The 23696-nt window shown below is 39.9% G+C and overlaps 3 protein-coding genes and 1 long non-coding RNA gene across 7 annotated transcripts in view; 3 read left to right on the top strand and 1 right to left on the bottom strand.

The window, feature by feature from the left end:
* LOC147872094 (uncharacterized) overlaps positions 1-5900 on the top strand; it is a 51503-nt gene extending 45603 nt beyond the window's left edge. For all 3 annotated transcript variants that reach the window (XM_087358415.1, XM_087358413.1, XM_087358412.1), the window contains 9 exons: positions 292-664; positions 1010-1117; positions 1389-1546; positions 1677-2339; positions 2571-2787; positions 3039-3180; positions 3290-3390; positions 3585-3872; positions 4028-5900. In XM_087358415.1, the coding sequence (XP_087214541.1) occupies positions 292-664; positions 1010-1117; positions 1389-1546; positions 1677-2339; positions 2571-2787; positions 3039-3180; positions 3290-3390; positions 3585-3872; positions 4028-4057 (2080 nt within the window). In that variant the 3' untranslated portion in view covers positions 4058-5900. The remainder of the gene's footprint in view (positions 1-291; positions 665-1009; positions 1118-1388; positions 1547-1676; positions 2340-2570; positions 2788-3038; positions 3181-3289; positions 3391-3584; positions 3873-4027) is intronic.
* A 2291-nt stretch (positions 5901-8191) lies between these two features.
* Positions 8192-22487, top strand: nclb (PWP1 homolog no child left behind). Of its 2 annotated transcripts, XM_022070670.2 has the most exons (10): positions 8192-8432; positions 10293-10351; positions 18347-18639; positions 19115-19222; positions 19440-19614; positions 20032-20190; positions 20654-20762; positions 21133-21223; positions 21685-21918; positions 22131-22487. In XM_022070670.2, the coding sequence occupies exons 1-10, from the start codon at positions 8343-8345 to the stop codon at positions 22367-22369; spliced, it is 1557 nt and encodes a 518-aa protein (XP_021926362.1). In that variant the 5' UTR covers positions 8192-8342; the 3' UTR covers positions 22370-22487. The 2 variants fall into 2 exon arrangements, with proteins under 2 accessions (XP_021926362.1, XP_021926363.1); XM_022070671.2 differs by lacking the exons at positions 8192-8432; positions 10293-10351 and adding an exon at positions 15960-16931.
* On the top strand, positions 10287-15843 carry RYBP (ring and YY1 binding protein). Its single transcript, XM_087358386.1, has 2 exons — positions 10287-10351; positions 12835-15843. The coding sequence occupies exon 2, from the start codon at positions 12907-12909 to the stop codon at positions 13435-13437; it is 531 nt and encodes a 176-aa protein (XP_087214512.1). The 5' UTR covers positions 10287-10351; positions 12835-12906; the 3' UTR covers positions 13438-15843.
* On the bottom strand, positions 21133-23530 carry LOC147872092 (uncharacterized). The gene is made up of 2 exons (XR_015537758.1): positions 23331-23530; positions 21133-23226 (listed from the first exon to the last, which is right to left on the bottom strand). It is a non-coding gene; the product is annotated as an uncharacterized LOC147872092 (long non-coding RNA).
* Positions 23531-23696: the final 166 nt, after the last annotated feature.

Genomic DNA, 23696 nt, shown 5'->3' with positions numbered 1-23696 from the left:
CGTCAGAATGGAATTAGATCAAATTTCGATGTTTAATGACAATTCCTGTGTAAGCGAACATTTTCTGTGCGAAAGGAGATTTCTTTTTCATCCAGGAATAGGAGGAGGCTGTTCTTTGGTGTCATTTAAGCAGCAAATACATTTTATACCAAAACTGCGTTGTCAGGTGTATATTTTCTGATGGGTACAGTCTGCACAATTTTTGGATTTGATTACAGACAGACCGAGGACGTCGTATCGAGACTTGTTTCGTAGCGTCAATTCTTATTTGCTCGTTTCTTCCACTTTTAGCCCAAAGCCTCCAAGTGGCGAGAACAAAATGGCCGCAGGATGTGCAAACAAAGAGCGCGAAACAGCCGTCTGCAAGGAGCAGAACAACAACGGCGATGAAGTGAATGTTCAACAGTTGAAACAGGAGGAGGTTTCAGATGATGGTCGTGGCGAAGAGAAACCCGATTTCAAAGATAATATTCCGTCTGCTTCAATCTGTGGTGTTGAAGTTAAACTGGAGAAACTGGAAATCACGTGCTCGGAGACGAAGAGTATCGAAGGGCAGATGAAGAAGTTGGCGATCAGCGCGTCGGGCGATGACAAAGGGCGATTGAGCGAGCGGAGTCCAGTGGGGAACGAGAGGACCCACAGACAGAGTTACAATCCTTACGCCGTAAGTCTGTCGGCTTTTTGTTTCAGAGTTTAATTGATTGATTTTGTCAGAGTAAAATGTCTTTGAATGTAGATTTCAACTGGCATCCATCTTGGTTTGTCACCAGAATCCATTACTATTAAATAATTTATGAGCGTGCCCGTAACCACCCAAAATAGTTGGGCGTTGTCGTCATAATCATCTCCACCGCCACCGTCGTCGGTCTTTTAAAGCTCGAGGCATTTCGACCCCACGTGAGTTCATTGCGTCTGCACACAAAACTCTAGGATCCCAGAATGTACGTAAAACATTTGTTCTTGGTTACTACGCGCCATTACAGTGGCGTGTTCTCCATTTATTCGACAGATCTCGTCGAAGGTTCTGTACAATGGCGGAGGAATTGTCGCTGAGGCCCCCGCGGCGCCCGACCTCTCGTACAGCGACCCCTCTGCGATCCTGTACCACAACATCACTGTAAGTTTTTGACGAAAGAACGCGTCTTTGTTTTTTGGGAAGGATTGTCTGCGCATCTCGACTACAACTTGGAGCCTTGAGGTGATGTCACCTCAGGGAGCTCTGCCCCATGAACTTTAGTTACGTTCTTATGTAGTACGTAATTTGAAATCGAGTTACTTCCTGCCCCTGACGACGTTTCAGGGACGCTTGAATACAAAGAATGAGATGGGATGGTCGGAGAATCCGAGTGGAAGAAGTTGCTGCTCTGACAGACAAAGTTTCGTTTCAGGACAGCGCAGAATCCAGCAACTGCTACTCGTTGCTGCCTCCGTTACCCGACCTCCCGTTCTGTGAGGAATCCTCTTCGCCCCCGTGTTCGCCGATGCCGGACTTGCAGCAAGTCGACCTCGACGCCTTGCTGAATGACGAAGGAATGACGGGAGAAATGTGAGTCCCACGTGGCTTCAGCGCACGCAGAATTGCGCCAAGTGTTGTCCGTATGATTCAGCGGGGTCTAGAACGAGTTGTTCAAGACAAAAAGAAGGGAATATTCGCTAATCGCGACTTTGTCTTGCAGGAAGGGCGCCGGTGGTGACCTGGAGTTCTTCCACTTACCAGACATGTTGAGTTGCTTCGACGCGTTGACCTCGGACTTCGTCAATGTCCCTGCAGATCAGCTCGAGCTGTCCGCAGATTTCAGCGCCCCCTTCACTCCGGCCCACTTTGCTCCGACGTACAGGCAGGCAGAATCGATTGCCAGCATTTCGTCTCCGTCCTCCGGGAGTCGCTACTCGTCCGAGTGTTCGCCGCTGAGTTCGCTGAGTTCGCCAGTTCCAAGTCCGGGCGACTCATTTGCCAGTAAATCGGACTCGGACACCGACAACGAACTGAGGAAGATCGAATTAAACCTGCAGGAAGGCAGAGCCCCACTGCCTTCTGCACAGATTGTGAAGGGCAGCGGCGAAAATAAGTTCCTGCCCCCCCGTCCAGTTTGCGGGCCCCCAAACTGCTACGTGCAGTCGGCGCCCCATCAACTGCAGCTGACGTGTTCGAAGACGTACGCGGTCGTCGCCCAGCAACCCAGCATCCAGCGAGGCCCCGTTCTTCCCGACACGGAGAGCGCGTCGGCCTCCAAGCGGATCGTCGCGAAGCTCAACAGAAGATTCAAGGACGACGCCCTGCTGACGATAGCGAAGCTCAAGGACGAGCAGCTGTCGAGGGGCGACGAGCACGGCGACACGTGAGTGATGATTAGGTCGGCAAGTGCCGGAGGAACGTCTTCAAAATGTCTTTGTGGAGGCGTTGAAATTTTCTTTGACGTGTAATGAATAAATTCGTAGCGTTTTCCTTCCTTTAGACCTTGGTTCGTATCTTGTCGTGAAATTTATGAAAGAAGTTCCGTCCGACAGCAATGAGGTTTGTAAGAGCTCGAAGATACGTCGTTTTTAATAATATCTCCTTGCTGTTCCAGGCAGCTGATGATTCTCATCGTGAACAATCACCCTCAGAAGCTGGAGTTGATCTTCGCGATGGTCAACAGATTGAAAGAGATTTCTGGAGCTCTGGAGGCCAGAAACGCCCAGAATCAGTCGGCCCTCCTCCTCGCCTGCCTCTTCCTCCCTCGCTCGCCCTTCGTCGCTCGCTTCATAGCAGAGGCGATGCAGGAGAAGGACGTTCCCGTCAACGAGGTGCGTACCTCGTCTTCCTGCGGTGTAGACTTCTAGCCGAGGCCTAAATGCAGAAAAATCAAAACTAGACGTCGCAATTGTTTTTGGGGGGGGGGGGATTTGAGTGATTGTTCGATCGGGAAACTTTCTGCAAATGCCCCCCCCTCCCCCCAAAAGCCCTCACAAATGCATTTGTTGTCGTGAAGTCTTGGTGCATGTGCCCTCACGTGAGGGCAGATGCACCGAGATAAGTTTCGAATTGGATTTGACAGGTGTATGAAGACGGGAACACTTTGCTGCACGTGCTGTGTGCGAAAGGCGACTCCCACGTGGACGTGATGGCCGAGCTCCTGAGTATGAGGGACTTCGGCGACCGCCCGTGCTTCGACGTCAACCAGTACAACCACGTGGAAGGTAATCGTCGCGTGTAGTTCATTTTAAATGTTTTAAAGGAAATCTTAAAATTTGCCCTCCCGATGATGGCACAGAAGTTTCGAAAGCTGAAGACCTGTTGTTGTTCCAGGAACTCCGCTGCACGTGGCCGTGAAAACCCATTCCAGGACGAGCGACTGCTCTCGCACGGTCGCGTTTTTGCTCAGCCAAGGAGCGAACGTGTGCTCGAAGGTACGCGCGTTTCATAATTTCGTGGAGAAACAAGAAATCCATATAGCATTTTGATTGGGAAATGTAGAAGGGGGAGACCTGATTAAACTCTGTGAACACGAAAGCACGAAACGAGATTTGAGGTTGATTTTGGTCTTCCGGGAGGTCTTCGCCCCCCCGTTTCTGCCCGGAGTCTGTAACAGAGGTCATTTCAGGAGCGGTTCCGGGGCCAGACCGCCCTGCACATGGCCGTCAGAGAGTCGTGTGACCCTCTGCTCGTCCAGATTCTGCTCCAGGCTGCCGAGAGGAGAAACGTTAATCTCGTGAATGAGGGCGACTACAACAGAGACACGGCCCTCCACTACGCCGCGCTCAGGAACGACGTTTCGGCACAGCAGCAGCTCAGAGTCGTCCAGCTGCTCGTGAGGTATGGAGCGGTGAGCAACCGCTGCGGCAGCCAGGGCAAAGCACCCCTGGCCCTGGTCTCGGCTGCGAGGAAGAGCGTAAGTCTCCTTCGTTATTGAATTGAATTGAATTGCGTGCGTGTCCTCGTCCGACGTCCACTTCCTGTTTCTCCACGAGATTGTGATGGTTTGCACAGGACGACGAGTCTGCTCTGGAGATTTACGTAAATTGCGAGTTCATTTCTTGTTTCTAGGACGTTCAGAAAATCATTCACAAGCGGTGAAGAGGCTGGAGCGTCATCCGGCGGGCGCGCGGAAGAATTTGGCGTCCATCTTGTTTTAGCCGTGAAAGTTACGAGAATCGTTTGTGGCATTTTTCATAACTGCTCCTTGTGCCCCTCTCGCCCGCTGGCAGAGGCTGCCTCGTGGCTTGGGTTACTGAGGTGCTTGCCGCTTCCATATTCAGGGTTCACTTCAACAACCTACACGTCACAGTGAACGTTGATTGGACGATTTGAAATCGGCCGTGGTTTTGAAACGGAAGTTAAAATATTTTTAATGGGAGTTGTTTTTAACAGTAGAGATAACATATATTTGTATCTTCCTGATTGTGGTATAAAAATTAAAATAATGTGTATATTCTTACGTAATGTATCTTATTTTGTGAAGAACGTAACTGGAAAATTCATTTCACTGTTTGATATCGAAGTCACGCAGCTCCCGCTCTGTGACGGAGCCTGTCGTCTTGAAAACTGACCTCAGCGAAATGAGTTCAATTTGCATCTTGTGATATTTCTCTTAAGATTCATTCGGACCCTTAGACTAATGTCTTTGTCGTTAGCTGAGGCTCCGCGTTGAAAGGATAAATAATTGATTTAAATGTCGTTTGCCGAGGAGGGTTTCAGGTGTTTCAGCGTAAATCAAAGAATGCTTCAGATTTGTACTGAAATAAATATGTTGAAAGTCAAAAAATCTGCTGCCCACAAAATGTACTTCGTTATGGATTCTGTTTCCAGGCGTTGAGACGCCACGCGATGATCCAAATTCGCGTGTGAAAGTTTTGGGAAAATGTCGCGTCTTCTCGCAGGTTAATTTGAAAGGAAACCGAATTAATGATACGTCATAAAACGTGTAATTTCTTGTGTCTTGTGAAAGCGCTGACTCCGCCCTGCCAATGGCCAGTGGTTTGAATAAATGTCGTGGGAAAACTCCGGTGTCAGGCCCAATTTTATTTTCCGTGTTGAGATTTACGCCAGCAGAGGCGAGACGTAAGATCGTAACTTTCTAACTTTTATATGCGTCATTAATATGTGAATTCTGTACATTTTCATGGCTGATACGTAGCCATTGTTAGGGAGAAAGATTCCAGAACTTCATTCATTAAATTAACGCCGGGCGTCGGAGAACTTGAAAACCGCGACGCGATTCCTCGCCGTGTAAAATGACGGGTACTTTTTAAGCCGTTTTAAAACTAATTCTCCTCACGTTCCGGTAAATGGCGATCTTTTAATAGCAGGCAGAAGATACTTTAAAAGAACTGTCACATAATGCAGATGTTCTTCTCGGTTCATATCAAACAGTTTTGAATTATTGTTGGAATGTAATATACAAGTTCAGTGAAGTTTTTGGGTCGGTATTTCAGAAAATGTTAGTTACTGATTGGTGTTTCTTCTACGTCGAGTGTTCTCCTTTAATTGTAGTTCCATTTGTCTTAACGCCAACCGCCGTTCTGAGGACTGTCCTTTGTTGAACGCGTCGCCAGATGCTTCCAGCGTTGGTTAAGAACGCGATTTCCCGAATGTTCGGCAGAATCGGTGTTGGCGCCGCTTTAAACCATTCTCTCGCTGTTCTGATGTATTCCTTGAAATAAAATAATTCATGATGTCTGTAACAATGAGACGTTCTCTAAATGTGTCTTTCACGGGACGTAGTGCGATTGTTGGGACATTGTAAAATTTTAAAGCAACTTTTTTAGAGAAGGTCTTGGTCCTGGTGAGGTTAAGAATTCTTGCTATGTGAAGGTTTTGTCGTACTTGTGTACAAAGTATATAGCAAACAGATTGTTTCAAACTGGAATAATAAGTATTTTGTGTAATAAAAGTAAATAAAGATATTTGTAATAGACCATTTTTTCGTGCTGTGATAAGAGAGTAGACGCACGTGTGTTTGTAACAACATTACTAACCTACGAGATGCAGAATGTGGCTCGGCGTCCATCAAGTGTTCCTTATTCTCTGGTAAAATTCTGATGTAATTAATCTTTTGTGTTTATGCAAATTCTTTTTGATCGTAATACAGAAAGAATAGTTTTGACGTAAATACGTCTATATTTTAGGGTCAGTGTTATTCGGCAAAAATTTGTTACGAAAAAGTGTAACTTCATTGTTATGTTACCTAGGAAACCTCATATGTTTACTCGGCATTGTTGTTACCTATAAAACATTACCTTACATTACATTCAGCTACTACAGACCCATCTTAAGCGTAACTAATTCAAGTTAAATAAGCAAAGTCTTAATCAAACTTTACTCAATTGTAAAGCAGGTATAAAGGAAGTATTTAGAATATAAACTTCCTTTCCGTATAGACGTATTTACGTCAAATTCTCCGGAACCGTGGTTCCACTGACAACTTTTTAACGTTTGGTTAAACACGAGAATGATCCGGTCTTCAAAGGTTTTGCAAATTTTGATTTGGACAGCGTATACTTACGCGTTACCTTGCGATCTTTGTATTTTTCACATTCAGCTGCTGATAGGAGTAAAACTGTTTTGTGTTCGAAGCTTTCGTCGTACATTTCACTCCAGAAATTAGAAACTCTTCAAATGCATTGCTTGTATGAAGTTAATAATATTAACGAGTAATGGGGAAACGTTTCAGTCCATCTGTTTGCGTGTTTCAAGTGTGAACTTACTAAATGTTTTTCAACAAAATTAAGTATCAAAATGGGGAATTGAAGTCTACATGAGTTACCAGGTGAATTTTAACTATGAAGCCCCTGAAGTTTTATCAATTTACAGTTCATCGTGAAAGAATATTTAAGGTAGAACCAAAATCTCGTGATCATTTACGTCTTAAGTTTTAAATATTTTCGTGTATTCATTATTGAAGGAATGCACAGTGCGATCGGTTGACAAAATACAGATTTGCATCTGCGGTAAGTGAACATCGAGGCATGTCCGGACCAAGCCTGAAGGAAGTAAGAAGAAGAAGATTATGACTGGCCATTCCGATTGTCGCGTCCAGGAGTCACGTCGTGGTCCTCGCATATGAGCATTTGGAGGAATAGGCTGCTAATACCAACCCCTAATTCCTAAAACTCCCTCGGAATGAGCCTTGAAGGTGGCAGAGAATTAGAGGTATAAGAACCATGGACCACAGTCTACAACAAACATCATATAAGTTTGTCGGATTGTATGAGACGATCAGTCTCGTCATACGGGCGTGATATACAGGGTGTGGATTTAACGTACAGGTTAGTAACACTGAAGTAATTAATAACTTACTATTATAAGTTATTTCTCAAATGATAACAGCAAATGCATTTTATTATTATTTATAATTTGTAGTTGCGGCATGTCATTAGTGAAATACAAATGATGATGGGCGTGCCGTATAACCATTAGCTCTGTCAAAGGGATATTTGGGTTTGTGGTAACTGAACACCGAGTCTGAAAGAGCCATTTTCAAAGTGCTGTTTGTTTACTAAAATTCACGATAATGTTTCAGAAATACGTCTTTAACTGACTCGTCCATTTGGTCTTGCATCAATTTCATTCTTTAATTTTTTATGCATGAAAAATTACTGTCTTGTAGGTTGTGTGGTCAGAGGTACTTGCTGCATCCATCATCAGAGTGGCCATGATGGAGGCAACAAGCAGCTCTGACGTCAGTAGACTTGTACAATGACCCAGAAGGCAGCCATTTTCGTGTTCCGAAATTTTGCATCACGTAGTATCTGTAGAAGTTGCCAGAAGTGCTTACTGATTGGTACAACATTATAGAAGGCTTCATATTTGCTGCTGTCTGAACTTTGAATCGCATGGGCAGACTTCCCTTTGTCTGGCAATGTATGAAATACGTCAGCAATTTCCTTGTCGTACATATTCCGCATGGTATGCTTCCTTGTCAAAAGATGGCAGAAGTAATCTGAAATAGAGCGTCATCTCGTGTGTAAGAACTTTACTAATTCAAACTAGTTACAAGCGACGCGTGGGTTTATGGGTTTACCAGCGTAACCAACGTCAAATATTTTATGTAGTATAATAATCATAGTAGTAGATAATTTCATGCAATCTGTAATGAACGTATTTGCGTCAGAATTGAATTTTATAATTAATTTTAATTTATGATTTACTTTTAAATGTTAATTATCTTGCAAATGTAAAGAGCGTTTTAGGGACTACGTTGGTAGCATTTAGGTTGTAAATTTTTTACAGCTATTCGGCTAGACAAGGCATTGATGGCACGATTATGTGGAATGTTGTGCACATGAAAGTGGTGTATATCGTGGTAAAGTGTGTATTTTAGAAATTTCGCATTTGCAGCTGTAACTCTACCTATTTAAAAATGGACAATGAAAATGCATCTTCGTCTGTTAATTTTATACCGTGTGTGAAATGGGTGAGAAAAGGAGTTGCGAAAGAAATTCCAGAGAAGGTTAGCAAGCATGGATTTTGAAATTATGAAGCCATGTCATCACTTTAATAACGTATTCCAATTAGTAACAGCAATTCTATTTATGACTGGCTTATACTGTAGTCTGATAATTGAAAGCTTGTGTTAGGAGTAGCACAAGTAAAAGCGTATTGATGTTTGCAAGGTGTTTGTTACGGTAGGATACCGATGTTAGTCGCTAGGAGATTTTGGAAACAAGTTATTGGTATTTCTGAAGGGAAATTTTAATTGTACCTCATTTTCATCATTCAGTGCAATATTCTGTCTCGGGAATATTTATGCGACACATTTACGAGTCGCCTAGAATGAGATGCGTAATGCTTAAAATGACGTTGCCATCATTCGAATATTCAATTATTGAGGTGTGAAATTAAATGAAAGCCAAAACATTTCAAGGAGAAACCTATTAACATAAGGAGTTGTATCATTAACGCCCATTCACTTTGGTACTACTAGTTCTGTAGATAAACTGTTTTCTTCTATGAAGAAGACCAAATGAGGGTATATATAACCTAATGGTTCATTACTTTATTCGCAAGTCTTCCAGCAAATTCCATCCTGAGCCTTGTTAATCCAGTCCACAGCACCCACCCCATTTCCGTAAGATCCATTAAGTATTACTATGTCTTCCCAGTGATGTTTGAAATATATACATGAAATCAATTGCAAATTTATTCTATATAGTAATAAAAATCAATGTAAGTTAGTCACTGTATAATATTATAGATTAATGAAATATTGAAACCCACTGTTGTTTAAATTTTGTGGAGTTTTTAAATCGTGGAATTTATCCTCAATATGGTAGGGAGGTACAAAGATAAATTTGCTGTGGAGTTAGATCCTTTGTAAGTGGCTTTGTAAAACAAATTTTGCAGTTATATTAGTCCCCTTTCTCTGTTTTAACTATCCTCAAAGTGCAGATTTAAAGCAAATATGTTGCTTCTGAACATTGCACTTAAGGTGTTGGATGTATTCTGTATGACTATCAAAAGGGTTTCATAATATGTGTTTTGATTAAACTTTAGTGTAAAAGTGGTTAGGTGTTTTACTGGAACCTAAGTTTTTGCAGAAATTTTAATTGTACTATATGGAGACATTATAATAAATTATTGTATTTGTTAAACTGATATAACAATTAACAGCAACAATCCAGACTTGTTCAGAAAATTATTTGCAGCCTCATTCCATAACTATTTTTTTCAATTACTACTGAAAACACATTTACTTTTAACACACATATGTTCATGTTTTGAAGGCCAGAGTGTATGGATATTTGAAGACATAATTGGTATCAGGTGATGTTCCATCTTCCTGTGCCTCCAACTCTAAATTTAATGGCCCAGAGGTTGTATATTTTAAAACATTTTCATTTTGGGGTGGCAGCTATATTGAAGGAAAACTACCACAACTGTTGAACTTGTTTTTACGAAACTACATACCAAGGACCCAACTCCACAGCACTGCACAATTTGTCATATTGATTTATTGAAATTTAAAAAGTTTAAAACAGTTAGGCAATGGTGAGTTTGATTTTTTCGTGAATCTTATTATTCTCCAGTGACTTCTACTTCTAGTATAATTTCCCTTTTGTATGGGTCGATTTAGGTGACTGAATAATTCCATTGATGTGGTCTTCTGGGCTGTGACACCGTGAAACCTTGCAGGTGCCAGTGTTCAGAGTAAAAAATCAGCTTTATTTTAGAGTTGAACTTCAGCCTTGAAGATTGAGGCTGTACATTCCTCTGAACTGTTGGCAACCACTTTTATCAAATCCCTGAAGGCCACAGTCAACATCTTTACTTGGACAACCTCAGACCCAAGATATTTTCTGTCTTCTTGCAGGTTCAGTTAACAGAAGAGGAACTGCAGGAAATAATTAACCAAACTAAAACTGAACTTAGGTAAGTGAATTATTTTTGTCAGAAATTGACAAGGAAATGCAAAACAACACTTGTAACAAGCATATACGTAAACATTACGACAGTTGTGTTCTACAATGGACTGTGTATGTTTTGAGATGTTTCAGAACATGATTTTTGAAACATGTTTAGGAGTCTTGTAGAGAACTCTAGGCTTATAGGTAGTTATTTTCCCCTTGCATAGTGTAGAATACATTTTGCACCTGATTGGTGTTATTTAGTGTTTCAGAAAAGTTTACCTATTGTCTTAAATCCAAATAATTAATATCTTTGTTATATTAGGAACTTGCTCTGGGCATGTCTAAGTTTATGGTCACTTTTGGTTTACCAGAGCCCTCAGTTATGGCACATACTGTACTTCCATAATACAGAGAACTTGGCATTTTCATGTTCTTGTTAGCTTTAAATAAAACAGCCGTACCTTCATGCCTTCTTCGTGTCATACGCTTGGTCCCTTTACCAGACAAAATCTGTGGTCTTCATAAATGTGTGTCATCCCCATTAAATATCTTGCGAATGTGTTTTGTAAATTTTCTGGACATGAATTTAATTTTGTAATATTACCTGTTAGCTGTTATATTTGATATACAGTCTGTATTAGTTGCATCTCCATGGTTGACTTTGAGAAATATTTTTCATTAAACATTTATTGTGCTTGGATGTTCTTGTCAAATGTTTGGTGCCTTTGGAGACCATTACCGCACAAAATAATATTTGTTGAGTATTTTAAAGAACTAGTACCTCAGCCTTTTTACTCCTAGTGCTGATACTTAAGAATCGGCTGGTTTTCTTTTTTGTGTGTGCAGAGGAAAATGATAGTAATGTATGGTCATGCAAAGAATGGCATTTTTTTGTAATACAAGTAGTTTCGTGGCTTGAGGGCAATCGTGTGAGTATAAATACCGTGTCACTGGCTGCTCTCTTTAGTAATGGTCATCAAGGCAGTGGACCTTAGAAGAAATAATGCACTGGAAAGATTCAGTGACATTTATTTTAACATGAGAGACTGAAATGTTGTTTGAAAGTGTATTTAAAAATAATATGACTTTTATTAAGGTGGAATGAAAAGTAACAGTTGTTAATGTTAAAGGGTTGCACAATTCTTTTTTCTCTGTCTCTTGTTTTTTTATTTATATTTTTTTGTTATCTCGTTAGATCATGTACTTGCCCTTCATTGCCGTGTTGACGCTGGGCATTAGAGGGATAATATTGCGCAGTGAACATTAGGTCTAATCCATTTTTCAAAACATATGCACCGACTGTTTTTAGCAGCGTGTTCTGAGTGGATTTTAAAAATATTTAATATTGAATGTACTCACTAAGAATTGTCGTCCACATAAAATGTTACCCGTGTTGAATGTGTGTCTCACTCAACGTAATGGCAAAAATACTCTTTAGAAATATTTTGCTACATGGCAGCCAAATCAGACATTTCTTTTATTGCCTGTGAGTAGTAATAATATTTTGTGCCCTTTGTATTTCTGTTGGTGGGGTTATGATTTCTTGTTTAATTTTATCATTTTTATATAAATACTTTAATGTGTTAAGTCATTATTTCTATGCTGTTTTATGTCTGTGTTTTAATTAAAACTTACCTCTGCAGAGTTGACTTATTGTTTCTTAAAGGTTACTGACGATGGTGTGTTACAATCCGAATCACTAAATTCTTGGACTATGTCCATTGTTTGTGTTTTTAAAAAGAATGCTACATTTCAGAAGCTGGATCTGCTTTTGTCCTCAGGTTAAAAATGTGGTGGGGCACCTACTCAATTAGGTGAAATCAGGCTTCATCAACAGGCGATAGTAGAAAAAATTACAACAAATTGTAGAAATGCATTGAAAGACCTGAAATTAAAACAGAAAGGGAAGTAACAAATAAGTACACGACATAAAAGAAACGTCACGGTTTTAAAGAACAGACGATGGGAAAAGTCCTGGCAATGAGTAATTTTATGTGTAAACCACCGTCTTCAAAACCCTTTAGAATCGAGTTTATTTTTTGTTAAACTCATCTTAAATTTTGAGTAGGGTGGAGACTGATGCTCAAGCTCGTGTGACTTTGCTCCCACCTATATAGTCAGAATTGCCAACATGTTTTTGTCGTTGATATTATTTTTTGTGCATGCGTGTGCACACGCACACACACATTGCGTGTGTGATCTTTGGAGACCAGAACTGAAAAGAATTCAGGATGACATCCTGCATGTCCTTCCTGCATGAAACTTTTCCCATTTACAAGACAATAGTTACTACCTTAATGTTAGGTGAAAATTTACCATCTGTGATATAGTGATGGTAGGTTTTAACAGTAAATAAGATGCACGGAGAAGGTTTCAATCTGTCCACATTTAATTTTCTTGTCGTCCACATTGCATGCAGTGTGTTCTTAATGTCTGTCTGAACCAGGCAATAATCAGCTTAAGAGGACTGGCAGGAGCAGTAATTCTGTCCCCTTGTTATAACAGGCGGGACTTAACATTACACACCACGAAACGTTCAACACAGACCTCTCGAGGTGGGCGGTTGGAATAGAAGAAATGGACCAGAAGAAAAGTCCAAACAGGAGGACTAAACGCCCGGCTAAAGTTCTTGAGGACAACGACTGGGATTGCAGCGTGTGCACTTACAGGAACACCGAGGAAGCGTTTAAATGCCTGATGTGTGACGTTCGTAAAGGAACATCGACCCGCAAGCCACGGATCAGCCCTCAGATAGCCGCCCAGCAGTATAATGCGACACCAGCAAAGAATAAAAAAGAAGGCGGCGTCAAAGAGGGGACCGTGAAGGAGAGAACAGAGAAGAAGAACAGTACACAAGGAACTAAAGCGGGAAAGAAGAGCAGGCACCCGCCTCGATTAAAGAACGTTGACAGGAGCTCCGCTCAAACATGGGAAGTGACTGTGAACAATGTTACAGTAGTGGTAACTGAATATAAACCCAAATCGAAGAAACCAGCGTCTGACCAGTCAGGCAGAATGAGCAGCGCTTCATCTGAGAATGGAAGCCAGTCAGAATCCAGTGTTGACGTGAGAAGTGGAGATGTTGGAACAGATTCCCGAAGTTCATAATCGTAATCCAAGTCTTAAACTAATTGATAAAAAAATGATCTGTAGGTTTTAATTAATCATAAGACAGAAGTGTTATCATACACAGATCTGAGACTGTATCATATATGTGGTGTAATTCCTTGCGTTATTTTGTGTGCTCTGACGAAGACGCTAGGTGCATTGATGTGATTCATGGTGGTCATACTTCAGCTGGATGGCATTAGACATTAGCAAGAATGGTGATTATCTAGAACAATTCTGATATCTGTGTTTGCATTCTTGAATTGTTGTGTCGTCGTATTTCTGTTTGTGATCAGAGTTTACTGTTATGGAGTTTTATATGTACTAGTTTCTTGGAGTGTTAGTCCTGTGATTTTGCTTTCATTATCTTTTTTGGCTCGTTAGGAAGATAAAAATTGTAAACCCAATTACACTGCCAGATAATAAAATACATTTCACAGGACTGTACTCAGCGCTGTTATCAGCCATGCCGTGAGTGAGGAGTGTGTTACGAAACTGGCAATGACATGTGAAGTTGGTGACGTTCAAAGCACGGCAGGTGATGGCTTTGAATGAATTGCAGTAAAAGTCAATTATTACCAGTATGTTATATATGTCACTGCGAGGCTATTGTAATTCAGTACCTGAAAACATGCCACATCACCATTACACATTTATTTATGTCTTTCCATACTGGAGCCGATGTAGAGCGCATGTTCATGATTAATATTATTTCTTCTCAGTTTTACTAGTCTCCGTGTAATAAGTAGTTCAGTTTCTAATGAGCAGTTACTTGGTTTTCCAAATGTGGACCTGAAAACTGTACCATATTGAAATCCAATGTACTCTCAGTTAGTGGGTACTCAAAGGTATTTGCAGTAATTTTGGAGTGAACATAAGAAATTATTCTCTTAATAATAATATAAGTGATTCCATTTAGAAATGCACGTGTTCTTGTAATTGTGATTATAAGTTATGTTGATCTGTATCCAGAGCCATTGAGTTCAGATAAATGGTCTTTGCCAGCGGTTGTGGTGGAAAAATTGTGATTTCAGAAAAAGAATTGAAGATTTTATTTATTTTTGCAAGTATGCGAGTAAATGTGGTATTCTTATGACAGTTCAGAAAATTAAACAAATGTTGATGCTAAAAGAATCTGCACAGCATGACTTGGATTTGAGTAAAAATAGTGTCAGTAGAACTTGTTGTATTCCATCAGCTGTAAATACTAATTTGATGTCATCAAAGACCCAATAATAATTTTTTAGGTTTATTTTTATATGAAGTATTTAAATTTGTAGCTTATTTGACTTCAACTGATGTGTTCCTACATTATCAGTGTTTTCAGAAATTGGCATCCTGTCATAGTATGTGACTTTGTATTCTGTTTTCTGAAATTCTGTTTGTTTGATTTGACTTACTCTCAGAAACTGAGATCAAGGTTTACACTGTATGTTCCATGTTGATTTACAAGAAATTAATTTTAGTAAAGGAAGATGCTCGTTGGGATTAAAAAAAAATATTTTTGCATGTTTATAGTTTCTTCACATATGCTTTTGTTAAAAATGTATTCTTGAGTTTGATTTGTTGATAGTGAAACCTCTGTTTCTTTGCCATAGTTGGGGGAAAAATGTGTTTTCCGATTATTCTTCGTTTTGCAGTGCAATGTTTAAATATTTCCCGTTTGGTTTACATCTACCAGATTTCTCATATCTGTAATCCTGTTACAATTAATTGTAGCAGAACGAAAAGTGATGAGAATGGTTTTGTGCTCATTTTCCACTGCACCATAAAACAACATTAATTTGCTTGACTGTCAGATATGAAAACTCTGGTTGCAAAAGGAGCTATGTAACTATTAGTATTTATTGTTGAATTTTTTTATTGTGACGTCATATAATACTCGTGTGATTTAAGTGACTGAGGAGAAGAATGACTTAGTACCTGGTCAGGATGTTGAAAAACTGGGTTGTTAATTTGACCCGTGCTTTTAATTCCTGTTAATTATCATCTTGTGATGGTCACATAGTGATACTCGGGTTGGCTCAAAAAGCACCGTCACTGTGCCAAACTTGTTAGTGACTGGGATGTAAGTAAAAGGAGTCGTCGTGTGAACTTTACGAAAGGAGGCACATTTTATGTTTGTGGTTACTTCTGTGCTCCCACAGATGTGGTGTATGGCATCTTGGGGGATTGTTCACAAACTTTGTGTTTGTGGGTGCTGTGCTAAGGTGTGGTTTGACTGTTCACAGAAACATGTGGGCGTGATCATCATCAGACTAGAGCAGTTACTGCTTTTGTAACAGACCTCCTCACTCAGTTTTAACTATTAAAATGTGGTAACAGGACTTTAATGTAGACTATATTATCTGTATTATTAATGTATGCACAATTGTAAAGCAAGTCATTATAAACTCTTCTGAAGTATGTTATGTTGGTTTTTTTCCCACCATTTTCAAGGATTACATGTGGGGTTCATAGTGTTCAGGTTCCCAGTTCAGGGGTGGCTAAAGGTTATAAATTAGAAAATAAATTAAATTTAGGCTCTCACATCAGAATCTTATTTTTCCGTATTTCAAATGTAATGTATTTTCTTGCGTCAGAGTTACTCAATACGTGTTGGTTCAAAGAGGAACTAGCCCAGCAGTCTGTGGGGTGGGTCCCTCTGCATGGCATTTGGCAGGTTAGCTGAGTCACTGTGTGGGGTCTGCTTGTAAAAAATGAAACATCGCTTGGTTTTGATAGATTACTGAGTTAGGAACAGTGATTGATATTTTCCTCCTAATTTGCAGTATTAAATTTAAATCTATAGTTGGGGCCCAAAATTTCTTGCAAATTGTTCCCCAAAATGACCATTCCTGCCTTGATCACATGCACATATTCACATATGAAGGTGTGGTAGAAGTTTGCCAACATATCAGAGTCGGCAAGGTTCCACAACCCAGACAGCCATCTTCATACTCACTGCCATGAGAGCCTCTTCTTCTAATTACTTACCAGTCGCGGTTACAATCATTACCATCAGTTCTTCATATGATAAAGGCTGTGCAAGAAAACGGTGCAAAGTGAATGGGAGTGAAGACGGCCGGTAGTGGTTGTGATTTTACAGTGGAGCAGTAAGATGATACCAATGCTTGACAACAGGGTTTAAGCTGCCAATTTGTCAAATGTCAAACCTCAATTCCTAGTTTGGTGGAGAAATTTGCAGTTAACTACGACATCAGGAAAGAGGCACATTCACAGTGTTTGTAAGAAAGTTTCATTCTTGATAAAAGGTGAGTGTGATACTTAAGAAGCATATTGGTGTATCTGTTATCTTAGTATTCTGTAAAATTTGCAAATGTTGTGGCTTTTTTGCAGGTTTCAGCAACAAACATAGAATCTTTTCCAATACTATGTAGATGTTGTATTTGGCTAAAAATGGAAATATGTGAGTTGACTAAATATTTTTAGCATGGTTTAGCTACAATGCTAAATATAATTTTGGTCCAGCTTAAACCCTGCTTAGAGCAAAGGTAAGATCACATTATGGGTGGCAAACAATTTGTAGAATTTGCTAAACTTGTTGTTTCTGTTCCAAAAGTGTCATTGGCATGATTTGAATTTTCTGTGCCTCTTGTACTAATAGTGAAAATGTTCTGCGGTAATCTAAAGATTCTTGGCAGTTTGGGTGGGGGGCAAGGGTAGTTGACCTATAACAGTTGTCCCTGAAACACTTTCAGTGGTTCCTGAATTCTTTGAAGTGTTCAGATGAGGTTATGTTGTTCTTCATTTGTCATCTGAAGTTTATACTTTTTGAAGAAATGTCCTGAACTTATTTGTAGCATGCATCACAGTTTTGTCAGTAATATAATTTTTATTTTTTACTCATCCTCATGTATTCTGCCACATTTTTGATAGATTCATCGGAATGTCTTGTATTTAGGGTGTTAGAACAGTGTTTAAGATCTGATGTTGGCTCGCTGTATTTATGTATGTGTTTGAATCCAATGGAACATTAGTAATGATCTCTTTGTTGAAATGCACAGTTTCTGTAATTTTGGTGTTAGTTCTACTGAATATATTTAGTCTCACCTGATGTGACATGAAGTTTCACGTTACCTGCCGGCACAAGACATTTAGTATCATAAATGAAAGTGGGACCGTTTGTCGTCACTGTGTTGGAGTGACGTCATTTGGTTCTGAGCCTTAAAATCATTATGTTTGCCTGTAGTAGTTTTAATGGTTGTGTCATGACTGTAGATTTTAGTTGTGTCTGTTAATGCTGTATCGGGTTGATTTTCACCTATTAGTAGTCATAACATTCAAGTCTGAATTTATTAGATGTCTGGAGAGACGTTTCCACATCTCTGTGTGCCATTTTATGCGTGTGAACGTGTTTTGTTCTAGCTTGCATTGTCATGAAAGTATGTGGATATAATTTATGTTGGGATCTTTAAAATATGGATAATCTTGATGCAATTCGTGTATCTTCTCTGAATGTTCTGTCTTAAAATCCAGGCACCTTAAGTTTATTGATTTTCTGGATTTTTTGTCTTTTGGAAGGACATGTTTATCTGCTAGAAAAGAGATGTACTTTGCAAATTGTAGAGTCTTAAAAATTCATAATAGATATTAAGAATAACCCTCCAGCTCATATACAAATGCTGCTCTCCGTCTTTGTTCACTCGGCAGTGTAGAGAGGTCCCCCCCCCCCCCCCCCCCCCACCGGCACTATGTTTTGCCATACTGTGTTAGGCAGTAGCAGATCATGAGCAAGAAAATATCTCTTGGAGCGGAGCACAGCCCCACTGCCACACTAAGGTACTGCAGGGCAGTCCCATACATCCCAAAAAGTAATCCATGCTAAAAGATTTTCATACTGGTCAAGTAGATGTGAAAAATGTAGGTAATCAGGAGATGAAATTGATGGAAGTATTTTTTATCGCAGGACTGTGGAGGCAGATGAGGACAGTGAAAATAAAGGAACAGATGAGATTCCAGTCATAGATGCATCTGATGAATACAATTTTGATCAGTATGATGAAGAGAAGATCAAGCTAGATGCAATGTTAGGTATTGGCAATTTGACCATATATCCTAGCAACCGTGCGGACCCATATGTGACGCTAGATGGAAATGAGGACGATGACAGCGAGAAGGAAGATGACGTGATCAACCCTAAAGATAACTTGATTCTTGTCGGTCATGTGGAGGGTGACGCTAGCATTCTGGAAGTGTATGGTGAGTTTGTGTCTGCAGTGTGGTGTATAACCCTTTGTCTGTCAGAAATTTGATTGAGGTATGCAGTTAGTTTTATAGGTGGTCTTGTTTGAGATGAAGCTGTTTCTTCCTTCTTTATGGTAGCTGTCCAGATGGCAGGGACAGTAAGTTCCCTCAAAATGTTGGTAACCGCCTATAAACATGATCGCAGTGTGCAAAGGATGAATTTGGCAAATGCGTGTCTTGTATTTGACTTACATTTAAACTGGCTGCATGTCAGAGTCAGGATAGCGCCTTCATTTTCATCATGTCTGCATTCTTCACACATTTTTTATCATCATTCCATTTAAGATAAGGAAAGACATCACAGATGAACAAGGACAATTATTCATAACTTGAAAGGGATGCAGTTGATGAAATAACCTGTGAAACAAAACTGTTTTTGTGTAGAATCGTACAGTGGATCACATCAATAATGTAAGGTGGTGTGTTGCAGTTTACAATGAAGAGGAGGGATCCTTGTATGTACACCATGACTTGCTGCTCCCTGCTTTCCCACTGTGCATTGAATGGTTGAGCCATGACCCAGGAGAGGGGAAGCCAGGTGAGTATGTGTACTCTTTCCCTTTGTCCTAGCAAAGTGTGGCGACCATCACTTGATAAGTTCATGTTTGCTGTTGTCTGGGATGTGAGCGGCCCTGCAGAAGGGATCCGCAGTCATTGGTGAAAGTTTCTGAAGCCAACCGCACAGCCATTTTATAACAGGACATTTATTTTAATTTGAAATATTCTGCACTGTACAGTACTGTAATGTCCTGCAGGGAACCTGTGTGCTGTGGGTAGCATGTCCCCTGTCATTGATGTTTGGGACGTTGATATAGTCAACTGCTTGGAGCCAGTGTTCAGACTTGGACGTAGGGCGAACAAAAGGAAGGAGACCGCCAAGTATGGCCATCGTGATGCTGTGCTGGGTCTCTCCTGGAATGCCAATGTCACGTAAGTGCACATCAGACAGTAACAACATTCATTAGATCTGTAATAACATATGTGTTTTTCTGTATGGAGTCTTCTCTTGGCACGGCCTTGCTTTAAAACGTTTCTGTTTGACTGCACTTTATAAATGCAACAAATTGCTTGTTTAGAAATGTGTCAATAATAAAACTCAAATTTTTGTAATGTCTTGTCAATTTTGATACATTGAACTTCAATAGTGCTTTCCTATACATGTATGGCTTAATTTGTATAATGTTTACCAGCTACACTGCAGTTTCTCCTCCCACACATTTCTCTTGTTGCATTTGTGCACAGTGACTTATTGAAATTTAAAAATTCAATTTACAACTTAACCCATGCTGTAGACAACAGCCATGTGTCTTCGTGGCATTGCTCAGGATATTTACTGATCTCTTGCAGTCATGTGATGGCAAGTGGTTCTGCAGACCGGACGGTGCTTCTGTGGGATTTGAACTCTGGACAGATTGCTGCTACTTTATCAGCTTTTCAAGAGAAGGTGCAAACCCTTCAGTGGCATCCATTCGAAGGCCAGACTCTGCTGGTGGGCTCCTGTGACAAGTCAGTACAATGTTAATATTGAATAACAAACTGAACATTAATGTAGAAGGTTTATTTTCTTTTAAAAGATGTCAGTGAAAACTTTTTTCACAAAATTTTCTTGTGGTTTTTACTAAATTAGTGTGTTGTGCTATCCAATATAAATAAAGTTATGATATTAATGTCCTTACACAGGAAAATATTTACACTGAAACAAAGTCTTTAGGCATTTTGTCTAAAAATGGCAGTAAGGATCTAAAGTTGGCATACAAGTAAGACTGTGAGACAAAATACACTTTCCTAGTCCTAGTGGGTAAAAAGAGGCTGAAAATTTGAAATTTGGTTGGAAGTGTGAAGCTAAATGTGAATTTATATTTGAAAGTCTGGTCTTTGCAGATCCTTAATTCCTGTTTTAATTGAGTGTAGCATTCTTCTTTATTAAAATTTTTACCTTGGCTGAATTGCCACGGTGTTGTTGTTGCAGACTGGCTCGAGTGTTTGACTGCCGCATGGAAGATTCTCATAGGGACTGGTCAGTAAGCGGAGAGGTGGAGCATGTTCTGTGGAACCACTTCAGCCCATTTCATTTTCTTGTAAGTGTACACCATAACTCTGTCAGTGTGGTGGTGGTAGCAGCAGTGGTGTTTATAGCAGTAATAATTACAAAAATAATTGTTTTAAAATTAATTTAATAATTATGAAAATGCTCAGTTTTATAAAACTGTAATCTGAATGCAAGTGCTATCATATGAAACCCAGATTGCCATTTGGCTGCATCAGAGGTCTGAAAGTTCTCAGTAATAACAGTGGATACCAGAAGTGCTACTTGAGCAGCTTTAAAAGTTCTTTTAATATGGCTGAAAGCATCCCTATCAAGTTTTGGTGGATGTTTTCCATTAGTTAGTAACATAAATATGTTTGTTTAGGTTAACTTATGTACCATGTCCATTTTTGTGTTTGCAGGTTAGCACTAACTCTGGAAGCGTTCACTGCGTTGATTGTCGCAGTGATGCACCATTGTGGGAGCTTAATGCCCACAGTAAGGAAGTAACAGGTACAGGTATTTATTATAAAGAAAAATAAGTGTATGTAATGAGAATTTGATGATATTAACTTTTGATGAAACCAAGTATTGCTCTGAGGTACTTGAAAAGTGGTCATGAGTGTTAATTCATTGCTACCCAGATTGGCTGCCATCATGAGTATGACTTAATGCAAGATGTTATATAGTTTTTATGTTACCAATTTTAATTTTGTGTATAGAATAACTTTGTTGGTTGGTCAGTTTGTCTAGTATTGACTTAACTGCATGGGTTACTTGTAACTGTCATCATACAAAAGTAATAAAATTACAGTGTAAAATTGACCCCTTGAATAAAATAGCCAGCCATCAGTCACTTTCATTGGTACATCCGCTTCCTCCCATTACACTTACATGCACCTCCGATCTCTTGCCAAGTGATGCGGCATAATTAAATAATCGTATAACCAGCCTTATGCTATGTATGTCTTCAGGGGTGGCTTTGAGTTCCCAGTGTCCTGGGATGCTGATGACGGCAGGCGCAGATGGGAAGCTGAAGACATGGGACATTCTGGATGGAAAGCCTTCACTAGTGTACAGCCAGGAACAGAAATTGGGTGCTTTGTTGTGTCTGGAAGCCTGTCCAGATTTGCCCTTCATCGCCTGTCTTGGTGGCGAGAACAAGAACCATAATTTTACTGTAGTTGATGCCATGGATATTTTTGCGGGTGAGTTGTGCTTCATCATTCCCATTACCTTACATTACTTCAAGCAGTTTTATGTGTCACTGGAAAGTTCATTGAACACTTGAACTCAGTTTCAATGTTCACAGTCATATTGTGCAGAATTTTTATTGAGATAGATCTAGAGGGACTGTTTTTGATTGTTTCTTCTCGTAATGTGTTTTCAACTTTAACCTTAAAACATTTTACCATTTCAGTTCAGAACAGGTTTGCAGATCGGAAGCTTGTCTGCCCTGTAAAGTTGGAGGAAGCTGCCGGAGACGGCTCTTCGGAGGAAACAGCTGATGATATGATTGAATCTCTGTCACTAGAGACCACAGATGAAAACCAGCCAAGTTCCTCGAGGGTTACCATGAAAAGCTTCCAGTCACACAGCTTGAAAAAAGGAGACGCACGCGGAAAAAAGAAGCGGGCGACAAAAAAGAAATATATTTAACAAGATTTTTGGCGTCATGTTAAAGAGTTTTCCCGTGTTCTCAGTATAAGCTTACAGATATATTTGTGTAGTTACTGAAATACATTGTGGTCGAATATAAAGTAGCCTAAAATGTAAAGCAGCTGTTTATGTTTTGTACTTCATGACTTACTCCAACATCCTGTAGTCCTGACGAACTTTTGGATCCATGGACTGTGTGTGTGTGTGTGTGTGTGTGTGTGTGTATGCAAACAGTTTATTTATTAATCAGCCCAGTCCTGGAAAATGTTGATGTACTAGTTCTGTTACTGTTTTTTTATTATGTAGTCTGATGTTTGATTCTTGATGTCACTTCTGAAATTAATTGTACTTTCCCTTTGTTCCTCCTAGACAAATGCAGTGAAAGCAATCATTCCATTACCACAACTATAAACCACATGATTCTAAATTACCCAACTAACAGATGCATTTACAAATGTTTTCAAGCCTGAGGACTTGGAATGGTTATTTTCAGCAAGCATGGAATGCTATCTTAAATGTGGCAGTTGAATAATATTTGTTATCACTTTGGATTGTGATACCATGTTCTTTGCCAACTATTATAGGCCTCAGCTGTCTCAGTCTTCAGAGCAGATGTTGGTAACAGGATCATCATTCTACTAACTTAACTAACTAGATGGCTTACTGAACCCGAAGGTTCATCACCGAATTAACCAAAGTCCTCCACCGGCCCCTGTCCTGGGCCAACAAAATCCAGTCTCCTTCAACTCCTATTTCCCACAGATCTCCCATCTACGTCTAGGTTTCCCCAGCGGTATCTTCCCCTCAGACATCCCAATCAATACCTGGTGCACAACTCTTGTCCCATCCATGTGACTCTTAGGAGAAAAGAAAAGAAAAAGACAAAAATTGTAACATCTCGAATTCTCAACTTGTTTACCTTCTGAGTTGCATGTGTCACTTATTCTTTTTCAGACAGTACCTGTTGAAACATGGACATTTGACGGAGCTTAACACTATACACATTGCACACAGGCTGATTTTAGGAACAGGAATTTCTCACATGAAACTGAAAAGAAAATCAGGTACATGCAAGGTGTTAAATGAAGTAACTGTTTGAAAGTGAGCATGTTTCATTGGAAGGATAAATTCTACACGAAACTGGAGAAAGTCAGTAAAGCTAGTTCGATATTACCAGATTTTTAGAGATATTTATTTCTTCACAACATTTTCTCCTATTACCAATTGCCATGGAATTTCCCGTCATAGGATTACAGGTTACTGTCAGGGTTTGGAATTCACGTTATGACCTATGGTAAGAGCGGTAAATTTGAATTAGTTGTCAAAA

The sequence above is a fragment of the Zootermopsis nevadensis genome, unplaced genomic scaffold (genome assembly GCF_977971745.1).
Source record: "Zootermopsis nevadensis isolate Lab colony 2312 unplaced genomic scaffold, Znev_1.0 Znev_ptg000030l, whole genome shotgun sequence".
Taxonomy (NCBI): domain Eukaryota; kingdom Metazoa; phylum Arthropoda; class Insecta; order Blattodea; family Termopsidae; genus Zootermopsis; species Zootermopsis nevadensis.
The sequence above is the reverse complement of the archived record's forward strand: the minus strand, read 5'-3'. Positions and strand labels throughout refer to the sequence as shown.

Excerpts from the sequence above, each read along its gene's own strand:
- nclb (XM_022070670.2), top strand. The coding sequence starts at position 8,343 with ATGGACAATGAAAATGCATCTTCGTCTGTTAATTTTATACCGTGTGTG. Across the intron at positions 8,433-10,292 it reads CGAAAGAAATTCCAGAGAAG|GTTCAGTTAACAGAAGAGGA; the intron begins GTTAGCAAGCAT and ends GTCTTCTTGCAG. Across the intron at positions 19,223-19,439 it reads CCCAGGAGAGGGGAAGCCAG|GGAACCTGTGTGCTGTGGGT; the intron begins GTGAGTATGTGT and ends AATGTCCTGCAG.
- RYBP (XM_087358386.1), top strand. The coding sequence starts at position 12,907 with ATGGACCAGAAGAAAAGTCCAAACAGGAGGACTAAACGCCCGGCTAAA.